Below are 12,472 nucleotides of genomic sequence, written 5' to 3'. Positions count from 1 at the left end.
AATCACATATTTCATTATGCTTATTGAGTACATATAAACTAGCAACCAAAGATCTCTCCTGAAAGAATTTTTATTGTAAACAGTATGTGTGTGTATGTTGGGGATGGGATGGGTATAATGTGATAATTTAGATGCAAGACTTCAAGTGTTCTTCCTAACTCTGGGAACATACTGTATATCCTAAAGATTTTGAGAGCAATGCCCAAATTATTAGGAAGGTTGGGTAAATCTTTGATATATCTTATTTAATATTTAATTTGTATTTTGTTTTAATCTATATATTTTTCTGCCCCTGATCCTCATTTCTTTTAATATATAAAATGTTCCTCTTTGCTTTCAATCCCTGTTTTGTAGAAAATATTTTATATTGACATAGTTAAGGGCATCCTTTCACTGAAGAATATCCAGAGATGGATCTTAGACTCTTAGAAATTTTGCCCTCACTGAAAATTTGTACATATGTTTTTCAGCGAGAGTTTGTTGTGCTGTATAATATAAAGTTATATTGAGATAAGCAAATTAATGCCTCTTATTTTAGCTATAGAACATTTTATTGAGAGGAGACCAGTGGTGAGAAGGTGGGTTTTGCTACCATTAGCTACTTGCTATTACCTAATGAACATATCACATGTTCAGTGTATATAAACTGTGGAACCTTAATTTTGCATTGCTCTCTTTTAACATGCTGAAGGAACAATATTAAACATAAGTTGTGTATTTGACCCAGAGAAAATATTGTCTTAATGTTTAAAGGACACTTTGTAAATTCTTATAGAAAAAGAAAAAGTTAAGTGATTCAACAACTCACTCAGGAATAATTTAAATATTTTTCCACTCAGTAATGAAAGCTTAATTTTTACTCTGGCAAGACAATATGAGATGTCCCGAAGATCTGCCCTCCAGAAAGCCTGATGAAATAAACATCCTTTGACAATTATATTATCTGGAAATATTCTGAACAGTGTAAGAGTAAATGTAAAACCCATCTACTTAAGAAAATCAACTAAAAGCATGACAAAAATCACTCTCTCTATTTGTTCTCCCAAGTAGAAATAGAAATTATAGATCAGAGGACTAGAGCAATAGCACAGCAGGTAGGGTGTTTCCCTTGCATAGGGCCAACCTGGGTTCAATCCCTGGCATCGCATATGGTACCCTAAACCTGCCATGAGAAATTTCCCTGGAGAAATAATCCATGAGTACCACCTAGTGTAACCCAAAAACAAAAAAGAGAAATTATAGTCTAGACTAGGATATTCAAGAACATAGGATACCTTCCCCAACTTCTGTGACCGTGTGAGAGTCAGGATATCAGCATTTCTCTTTCTCAAGCACCTACCTAACTCATCTTCCTCAATGCTGTACTATGTCCCTGCTTGACCTCAACTCATCAAGAGGATGATATGACCTTGCATGTGACCGCCACTGAGACTATTGGAGTAGTTTACCTTATTGCCACTTAGAATTGGTGGTTCCATGCCAAGGAAGCAAGCAGAGGAAATCTCATGCTGCTGCTGCCCAGCTATCAATGAAGTATTTAACTGCTGTAATGACAGTGTACATTCAAAAGTTGTTAGCATCATTGTTTCTGTAGACAGCACCCGAGTCACTCCTCTGGTATTTTACCTAGACCAGAGTACGTAATGGACAACTACTTTAGTGAGTCTATTTTTGAAACAGCTAGAAAGAATATCCAAATCAAAACTAATCTTAAACTCTGACCTTTGAAGTTTTACATTAAAAATGCCTGTCTTTGTTGAAATCAACCTGTTCAACAATTTATGTCTCAGAAAAACATCAAAATGATGGAGCTGGAGTGGTGACGCAGCGGTAGGGCGTTTGCCTTGTACACTGCTGACCTTGGACAGACCACGGTTCAATCCCCCAGCGTACCATATGGTCCCTCGGTTTGATCCCCCAGAGTACCATATGGTCCCCCAAGTTAGCAATTTCAGAGTGCAGAGCTAAGAGTAACCCCTGAGCTCAAAAACAAAACAAAACAAAAAAAAGAATAATGTTGTATCAGCCAGCTTTGGGGTTTAAGAAAACTCTGGTTTTCTTACTATTTTTGTTGTTGTTAGTTTTTGTTGTTCGTGGTAGTCTTTCTATTTATTTTGAAATTACACCTAGCAATACTCAACTGGTTCTGTACTCAGGAATCACTTCTGGTGTGCTTGGAGGACCATATGAGATGCCAAAGATTGAATCCAGGTTGGTCTCCTGGAAGACAAAATACTCTCTATTCAGCCCCATAATTTAACAGCTCTGTGTTCAGGAATATAGACCCCAAAAATTTCTAACAAAACTACTGACTTTAAGTGGAAACTGGGCAAACCCAACATTATAATACAAGAGAAACAAAGGCAGAGACTTCATACTTTTATTTATATTGTAGTCTTTCTATTTATTTTGAAGCTACTCCTAGCAATACTCAGCTGGTTCTTTACTCAGGAATCCCTTCTGGTGTGCTTGGAGGACCAGAGTAGATATCACCAAAATATATATATAAATGTATTGTGGAATAGGAACCAAGCTATAGAAATTCAATAGAGTGGAGCCAGAGCTGTGGCGCAAGCAGTAAGGCATATGCCTTGCCCGAGCTAGCCTAGGAGGGATTGGGGTTCAATCCTCTGGCATCCCATATGGTCCCCCAAGCCAGGAGCTATTTCCGAGTACATAGCCAGGAGTGATCCCTGAGCATCACTGGGTGTGACCCAAAAACCAGAAGAAATTTGATAGAGCAATCAGGTATTGGATTTCATACACAGAAATATCCAATATTCATAGAAAATATGTTCTGGGTTCTGAGAGATAGCGTGGAGGTAAGGTGTTTGCCTTGCATGCAGAAGGTCGGTGGTGTGAATCCCCGTGTCCCATATGTACCCCTGAGCACTGCTGGGTGTGACCTAAAAAACAATCAAACAAACAAAGGAAATCAGGCTAAAGGAAGATATGATGACACTGTCATATCAAATAAGGGTTATTGTAAAAATACAGAAATTATAAAATGGGAAAATGTAAAACTGAAAAATTCACTAGAGTGTCTCCATTAGTACACTTCAATTGGCAGAATGAGAATATTGGAAGTTAGATTGCAGTGCAGTCTGAGAAACAAAAAAGTAAAGAAAATAAATAGCAGTATGAAATGTGGAACATTGTTACGCATAGCCTGTTTATATAATGAGTGAATCAGAAGAAGAAACTGAAAATTTCTGAAATACATAAGGACAGGCATTTCCAGTTTATTGACTACTCTATATGTTCAGGAATATCATCTAATTTCAAATAATACAAGCTCAAAGAAATCGACAGACACCCTAAAAAATACTGAAAATCCACTGTAAGGTAAAAATTGTTAAAGCAACAAGAGGAAAATAAGTCATCTCAGAAAAGAACCCGTGATCAGGTTAACAATTGACTTCTTAGCAGTTTCACTGAATGCCAGAGGGCCAAGGATAAAATTCAGAATGACCCCAGAACAAAAACGTCAACCAAGAATTTTATTCAGCAAAGCTATCTTTTAGAATGGAAGGTGAAATGAAGGCATTCCCAGATAAAAATTAAGAGAATAAAGTGTTGCTAGTAGACCCACCTTACAAAGCTTATAGAAGAAAGTTCTTCAGCATGAAAGTTGTAACCCCAGGTTGTGATTCAAATTCACAGGTTAAAAAAAGCTGACAGTGAATAATTGCAGAACAGTGTATAAATGTATTTCCCTGAATTTATTCTGTTAACTGGTTTTTAAATAATTGTATAAAATATTATAAATACGACATTTGGGGACTATACCATAGAAATCTAGAGCCAGAAAGTATTGAGGCTTAGACACTTGCCTTGCATGCTGCTGGCTCTAGTTTTATCCTAGACACCATTTAAGATCCCTGGAACAGTGTATATGGTACCCAGGGTCTCTGTCTCTGTCTCTGTCTCTCTCTCTCTCTCTCTCTCTCCCTCTCTTGCTCTCTCTCGTTCTCTCTTTCACACACACACACACACACACACAAAAATAACCATGGAAGTTGATATATTTAGTAATAACAGTACAAAGGAGATAATTAGAACTCTGCTGCATTAAATTTAGGAAATACTACAGATTATAACTCAGATACATAGGAAAATCTTCAGGACCTTATGTTTAGTAATAAGGTTTTAAGTATGATATAAAAAGAACAAACCGTACAGCAAAAGATCTATGAAAATTAAATTAATTAAAGAAAATTTAAAACATTACTTCTTCATACGACACTTTTCAGTAATTTTCAGTAAAGTGAGAAGACAGTCCTCAGAGTCAAATGCAGCTCATTGTATGCAAGGCAAGCACCCTACCTGTATTACTCTCCAGCTTCTGGGGTCAGATTTTACAAAAACATCTTTTGTGAAAGTATGACATTAATTTTTGCTGTTATTATAAATATGTTACATGTCAACCCATTGTTCTTATACCATGGAAAACATCCTTTTACATAGTATTACATGTATACAGCATTTAATTTGAGCTTCTATTATAATGGATTGGTATCTGCAATGTTTTTATTCTTAAAACACTTTGTCTTTCCAGGTACTTAATATTTAATGTGTCAACAACCTAAAATTTTAGCAACATTTGTAATGCACAAAAATTTCTGCTTTATTTATTGATATGTTTCCACTTTTTTATATAGGAGCCCAATTTTAAAGGCTTTGTTTAAATTTGTTAAAAAGCTTTACATCCTCTGGGTGTGACCTAAAAGAAAACAGATATAATGTTCTTATGGGTTGGAAGGGTACAACCAGGGGTATGGTGCTTGCCATGCATTTAACAAACCTGGGTTCATTTTTCATTCTACCTGGTCTCCTCCAACACTGCCAGGAGTAATCTCTGAGCCAGAGCACAGTGTTGCTCCTATACTAAAGAACAAAGGAAATATTTTTATATGGAATGTCTTTGAAACTAAACACAGATATATTTGTGACATCACAGATATGTTTGTATGATATCTATATATAAATATATGTGTGACTCAAGTATAGGTAAAGTATTGACTTCTAATTTGCCACACTTAAACTGTTAGTGGGAAAGATATAATTTAAAAATCAATTTTGTGGGACAGCAAGATAGTATAGTGGGTAAGGCACTTGCCTTGCATTTTGTCAACCCAGACTTCATCTCTGACATCCCATATGGTCCCCCAAGTACTGCCAGAAGTAATTCCTGAATGCAGAGCTAGGAGTGTGTGGCCCAAAACAACAAGAAATTTATCTTGTTGGTGGGCCACAGAGATAGAGCTAAAGATAAGGGTAAGTTTCTTGCCTTGCATTTGACTGATCCTTGTTTGATTTCCTGCACCTAATATAGTCCCCCAAGCACTTCTAGGAGTGACCTCTAAGCAAAGAGCCAAAAGTAAGTGCTGAGCACAGCCAAATGTGGCCATAAAGCATCCTCTAATCAACTGATTTTCTTATCTGTAAATCAGCTGAATTATTAAAGGCTGTCTTTTGTCAGTATAATGAATGACTCATAATTTTTAACTATGAACTCTTTTCTAAGAGGAAGATCTGTCTTGTGTGCATTTTTTTCCCACATGAAAGTTTATTCAAAAGTAAACCTAAGCTATCTATATTTTCTTAAAATGGTCAATCTGGAACTTCAGTTTAGAGGAAAAAAATGATTTTATTTTTTAAAATGATAAAAGCATGTCCATACCTTAAGAAAACAATAAAATTTTCTAAATTGAGTATTCATAAAAATAAGAGTCCAGATGGTCCAGAAGCAATGTGTGTGATGCTGTAATTTTTCTTCCTAGTTAAAAGGCTGGCCACAGAGAACCTGCAGTGCATGGTAAAAGCCTGCCAAGAGGGGTCAGAAGGAGAACCTGCCACCCAGCTGACTTCTCTGTTTAGGTAACTGGAAAATATGCCAACTGGCAAGGAGATTGTTACCAGCCATTTGACAGCCAGCATGTTTTTTAAATAACTAATTATCCAAAACATAATGTGTTATTACTTGTTTACAGTATTTCAGTTATTGTATTTTTGGCAGTAGTTTTGTTGCATTGTGTTGTTTATTAAAAAATTAAATGTTGGGGAGAAAGATTAAGGGAATGGACTTAAAATTACCAGAGGACTTAGAAATAAAGACTTGTATGAGTCTTTTAGAGAAGAAAGTAGAAAACAGGAATGATGGGGCTGGAGCGAGAGCATAGGGGCTAGGGCATTTGCCTTGGGTTCGGCAGACCAAGGTTCTGCACCCCCTGAGACTGCCAGGAATGATTTCTGAGTGCAGAGCCAGGAGTAACCTCTGAACGCTGCCATTTGTGGCTCAAAACTAAAAAAAACAAACAAACAAACAAAAAGAAAGACAATGACAATAGTAGATGCACAGGACATCATTTGCCACCAAATTATTTAGTTTTCAATGTGGTACATAATTGATTTTCTTACTGTAGTACTGTAGAAGCTCATTTTATTTTATTTGTTTAGAAAAGGTTTTATTGGCTTTTATCTGTTGTTCATTTACAAGAATAGCATGGCAACGTGAAATTTTTGTTACTCTTTTTTTCTGTTTAAGTGATAATTTTATGTTTTTTTTTCTCACACTTCCTTCTAGTTTTGTTATTCTATCTCTCTAACTTGCTCTAGCACTGGCAAATAAGTAATTTAGATTTATTTTTTGGGGTGGTTTTTTTTGGGGGGTCACACCCGGCAGTGCTCAAGGGTTACTCCTGGCTCCATGCTCAGAATTGCTCCTGGCAGGCTCAGGGGACCATATGGGACATTGGGATTCGAACCGATGACCTTCTGCATGAAAGGCAAACACCTTACCTCCATGCTGTCTCTCCGGCCCCTAGATTTATTTTTTTAATTCTGTGGTTCTTTTCTCATTATATCTTTAACATTGGTCCAGTATTTTTTTAAATTGTGATTGCTTGAACAAAATAATGTATTTGTAAAAACTATAAATCCCTAAGGAAAAATAATTGAATAAAGCATGCATGTTTTATGTCTAATTTATTATGTTCACTGACTTTTATTGGAGAAAAAGTAGATTTTCAGATTAGCATATATAATTTTTATGACATCTATGGATCTAAAATTTCTTGTTAGGTTATGTCATATAAAAACAATAGAAATAACTGCTTTTTTTCTTTTTTTAATATCATTTTATTTTTTTGAAATAACTTTTTTTTAATAAAAAGACTTGATAAAGAACTGAAAACGAACTTAGGTTCCAAACTTACTATTTCCTAGTCTTTCTGCACACTTGCCACCCAGATTTTGATAAGCAAAGTAGATACTTTTGTTTCTTTTGGGGGGGCCACACCCAATAATGCTATGCACTAGTCCTGGTTCTATGTTCAGGGATCAGTCCTGCTATGGATCATGGGACTATCTGAGGTACCAGGGATCTATTTACCTTCTATGCTATCTCTGCTCTCCCCACACCATGCAGAGTAGATTTGAATCAGTCCCTAATGGGAAAAAACATGCAAGTCAGGGGTGTATGCAGACTTGTTTGATCCTAACACTACATTCCTCCTCTACCACATTGGAGATCTTCAAGTACTGGAGAACAGGCTGGCCTTGGCAGTCAAACAACACCATATCACATTAGTCTTTGCCCCTGGTTTGAACTGCCCTTCCTGGTTAGCAGATATTTCTTTGGGAATGACCTTCCCAGGACCCTTGGGTACTGCTTGTGATTAACCTCCTCCCCCACCCAAATGAAAAGTGAAAGTCCCTAGAATTTTATATTCCCCTTGTTCTGCTTCCTATAATCTTTTTTCCCAGGTCATCATTTGTGCTTAAAAAAATTGTCTTTTTTTTTTTTTTTGGTTTTTGGGCCACACCCGGTGACGCTCAGGGGTTACTCCTGGCTATGCGCTCAGAAGTCGCTCCTGGCTTGGGGGACCATATGGGACGCCGGGGGATTGAACCGCGGTCCATCCGAGGCTAGCGCAGTCAAGGCAGGCACCTTACCTTTAGCGCCACCGCCCGGCCCCAAAATTGTCTTTTTTTTAAGTGTTATAAATGGACTCACTGGAGCCAGAGTGATGATATAGTGGGTAGGGCTGGGCCTTTGCCCTGTATGCTGTCAACCCAGGTTCAATTCCGAGCATCCTATATGATCCTTGAGGATAGAGCTGAGCTTTGCCAAGTGTGGCCCCAAAAAACAAATGAAATAAATGGTTCTTCCTATGACCATTTATATCCTTGTTCTTAAGATAATCTTAAATGAAATTATATGCCCCATGTTCATTTGTAACTTTGATTGCCATATAGATAACAATCCGAGGAATTGCCCTAGAGGTAAATCTAAGTAATTTGTTTTGCTTTCAGGCAATTCATCCAGGATTATGGTATGAAATATGATTATCAGATTTACAGCCTTTTAGAAACAGTGACAGCATTGAGCCAGCAGGTTGTTATCCACTTGATTTCGACCCTCACTCAGTCTCTGAAGGATTCAGAACGGAAATGGGGCCTTGGCAGAAATATTAAACAAAGGTTTGTTTGATAATGTGATTTGATAATGTGTTCTTCTGACCATTGTTATAGAATGTGTTTATAAAACCACATATTCTACATGTGGAAATTTTTCCAATTTTGAAAATTTGGATTGTGTTTGGATAAAAAAATTTTTTTCAGACTCTGTATGGCACACCAATTCATAGATTGTTTTTTGGGGGGCCACAGTGATAGTATAGCAGGTAGGGTATTTGCCTTGCAAATCAAACTTGATTTGATCCTCAGTATCTCATATGGTCCCTTTAGCACTTCCAGGAGTGGTTGCTGAGTGCAGAACAAGAAGTAATCCCTGAGAGTTGCTAGATCTGGCTCACATATTGCTCTTTTTTTGTATTTGTGTAGAAAACTATTTTAGCAGTTTGGTAATTCTCTAAACACATTGAATATTCATCATTGTCAAAGAGATTAAATCCATACTGTCTTATATTTTATAAAATCCAATGTGGTAACTTCTACCTTTAGAGGAATATTTGATTTACCAAATCAATCGTATCATGTGCATCCAGTGAGTAAAATGAGTGACCCAGCAAGGCACTGGATTGAGATTAAAATTAGATATTAAAGCCCATTATTAATCCCCAGGCTGGAATGATAGATAGTACAGCCAGTAGGGTACTTGCCTTGCATACTGCTGACCCAGGTTAGATCACTGGCACACCCTCCCCCATATAGTTCCCTGAGCCTGCCAGGAGTAAACCCTGAACACAACTGGTTATATCCCTCTCCCAAAATGTTTGGTTCTTTTTTCTTCTAGGCTTAAAGCCTAGCTTAAGATGAGTATTGTCATTGTTCTAACATAACCAAAAGAGATTGCTTTGAAAGGACCAGCACTCAAATTTATGCTAGAAGGATTGTTGAGGAATAAGAGAGGTGGAGGAAGAAAGGGAGAAATTATGGTATGTGTGGACATATTCAGGTAGCTCAATTTGTAAAAGATAATGAAAAAGGTAATAATGTATCTTTTTTCTTTATTTTTTTAAACAGAGAAGCATATTGTAAACTTTTATCGCAACTAGGACAAGTGGGACAAGATGAGATACAGAGGCTGCAAAATGATGATACCTAATATATATTGTGATTTATTCCTTTTATTATAATATAATTTGTAAAACCAATTTGTACCATTTGGACTTCAACTTAAAGTTAGTTATGTAAAGATCAGATAAATACTTTTTTAGGATTTTTTTTTTCTGCCTGTAAATATGAAGTAGATAGCTAAGGAAATAAGGGTTAATTATGTTATTGGAGCTTTGGAACCTGGCAAAATACATTCTGCTTTCAAGAGATTTTAGTTAAAGTAAATTAAAATAAAATTTTCTAACTGGAATGTTATTTATGGTCATGTATGTAGTAGATTGTATAGATCAACCCGTGTACTTTTTACTGTGATGATTTCAAGGCACACACTGTCTTGTGAGTGATTGTGTGTTTTTGTTTTCTACATACTATGTTTTAATAGGACACATTTGCAAATTACTGCTTTTTTTGGAAGGGAAGTATTTTTAGTAGAATATTCTCTTATTCTATATGTCACATGAATTGATAAATGGTAGATATCCTTAAAGCACACTTACTGTGCTGAGGGAAACTGAATTTAGTCAAAGGATTACATGCAAAATGACTTTATATGTGCGCTTTTAAAAAACTTAAGGTTTTTATGCTTTAGTTTCAATAGCTGCCAGATGTTTTTTCATTTTGATCCTTTTTCGATTTTCATTGAAAGACATCTCAGAAGGAGGAAGAACAAAGTTCTTAAGAGAATAATATTAGTAATCTGGAAATCTTTAAGATTACAGAGGAACAGAAGAGGTGTGAAAGGTCATCCCATTTATTTATTTTTTGGCCTTCAGCTAGAGCCTCTTAGAATTTAGCATCTTAAAATTTTTTTTCTGGGAGTTAGTTTCATTGCCTTTAGAAAGGGTTCTCTCTCAACTCGGCATTTTACTTAAATCTGTTTTATCAGTTGGGCTCTTATTTGGCATTCATTTTGTTTCGAGTGTTAAGCAAGAGCATCAGTCCTAGTGGTGGGAACCAGTATAGGTCTCAACTCAGCTTTGGTTTATGGTCTTGAGCAAATCATTTAACCTTTTATGCGATTTAATTTCTTTATGGAAAAAACTTTTTTTTTCTGTTACCTAGCATTTTTCTTAGAGTCAGTGGCTAATGTATATAAAAATATTTGGTGACCTAACTTCTATTTGGAAACATTCATGTTGTGACTGTATTGATGTGCTGTCAATAGAAACATTACCTCTTAGATTTCTTCCTTTTTCAGTAATATATCCAACATGATTTATCCCATTTTTTCCAGTGTCTTGCCATAGATATCATGTTTACTAACTCTGAAATAATTTATTGTTTTGTTGACATGGTCTGTAGCATTGACCTATTGTTCTAAATAAAGGTTTTTTTAAATGTCTTCCTGGCTCAAGAAGTGGTTTTAAAAATTAAATTCATTGCAATCAGCGATAGTTTCTATCCCTCTCCTAATTATAATCTGTGGAACCTAAAGTATTTGTTGTTATTATGTAATAGTGTATTTCCCCTTAAAAATCAACTGCCATTATTTTAAGTTGGATGAATGAATCCTTTTAAAGCATTTTATTAAACAAGTATAGATTATTTTCATTGATGGTAGCCTCTTAAACTAATAATATATTGCTTTGCAAGTTTTAGCAAGTAAAGTTTTGTTTATTTAAAGTAATGTCTTGAAAAACTGATGTGTCTCTATATTTTTTTTCATTTTTTGAGGGAAAGTAATAAAGTAACTTTGATAATCTTGTATATGAAACTTAAAGGTATGAAAAATCATGCATTTTATATCTGTAAGTGTTTTGAGTAAAATTTGTAATTAAAACTCAATAGTAAGTCTGTAAAGATGCTTATATATACATATATGTCTTGTATTTTATTTACATGTTTCTAAAGCACTTTCTGAGAAAAACTGTGGCTCACTTCCTTTGCTTGAAGATTGGTACTGTTCCTTCCCAACATTATTACTATAGTCTTTTTATCCCCAGTCATGGAATATATTATACCTGCTTCCTTAATTCTTAATTTCTTTTTTACCTAGGTATCATATAATCTCTGAAACTGTGTCTTCTGCCTTTATATTGTAATCTATTTAATAAAATAACTTAAAAATAAGGTCTGTGTGTCCCACAGATACATACAAGATTCTGTTGTGCATCTCAACTTTACAGTGCCCAAGTAGAGCACTGTTCAGGCACCTCCCAATGCTGAGAATCAAACTCAGGGCCTCATATAAATTAGTCATGTACTCTATCACATGGCATTCCCAACCCTTGCAAACCATACTTCTGGTGAACTAATTCTGCATATGTGTTCTCATTTCTGGTTCTCAGGTTTATGGTAGTTACATATATTTTTTCTAAACCCTTCTCAGTGATACCTCTCCTTCCTATATATACTATATTTTGAAAATAATTTTACACTTTTCTTTCTTGTACCCAGTGGTAAGTCACCCATCCCATTACCTGCTCCATTTTAACTGCTAATACAGTTTTGTACTCTTCTACTAATAATGTTGATTTCTCTTGAAATGTCCCCAGTTGGAAGCTCCTGAAAAGTTGGGGCAGTATGTCCAGTCACCCTCATCAGTTTCTACTCCAGTCTTTATTTTCTACCCAGATAACCACCAGTAATATAGTCAGCCTGAAAACTATAGAAGCACCTCAGATTCATCATTGTTGTGTCCTTACAACTGGTCACCAGTCAGTTTTGCTAATTTTTTCCTAATCATCATCACCTCCAATATAGACTGTTTTTTACTTACTGGTCATTATCATCTCATCTCGTTTCTACTCATTTTGTAAATTAAATACAAAGTATTAATTTCATTACTGATAAAGTACTACTTTTATGCCAATCTACTTTTAGCGATTGTTCTTGTTCTTTATGATGTGTGCCAGTCTCTGTGGCATGAGATGATATCTCATTGTTTTGA

General features: G+C 35.6%; 1 protein-coding gene across 1 annotated transcript in view; it reads left to right on the top strand.

Moving 5' to 3' along the window:
* MMS22L (MMS22 like, DNA repair protein) overlaps positions 1–9,571 on the top strand; it is a 118,140-nt gene extending 108,569 nt beyond the window's left edge. The window contains exons 22-24 of the mRNA XM_049771323.1: positions 5,784–5,880; positions 8,317–8,484; positions 9,490–9,571. Coding sequence (XP_049627280.1) covers positions 5,784–5,880; positions 8,317–8,484; positions 9,490–9,571 — 347 coding nt within the window. The remainder of the gene's footprint in view (positions 1–5,783; positions 5,881–8,316; positions 8,485–9,489) is intronic.
* The last annotated feature ends 2,901 nt before the right edge of the window (positions 9,572–12,472 follow it).

The sequence above is a fragment of the Suncus etruscus genome, chromosome 4 (genome assembly GCF_024139225.1).
Source record: "Suncus etruscus isolate mSunEtr1 chromosome 4, mSunEtr1.pri.cur, whole genome shotgun sequence".
Classification (NCBI taxonomy): domain Eukaryota; kingdom Metazoa; phylum Chordata; class Mammalia; order Eulipotyphla; family Soricidae; genus Suncus; species Suncus etruscus.
The sequence above is the reverse complement of the archived record's forward strand: the minus strand, read 5'-3'. Positions and strand labels throughout refer to the sequence as shown.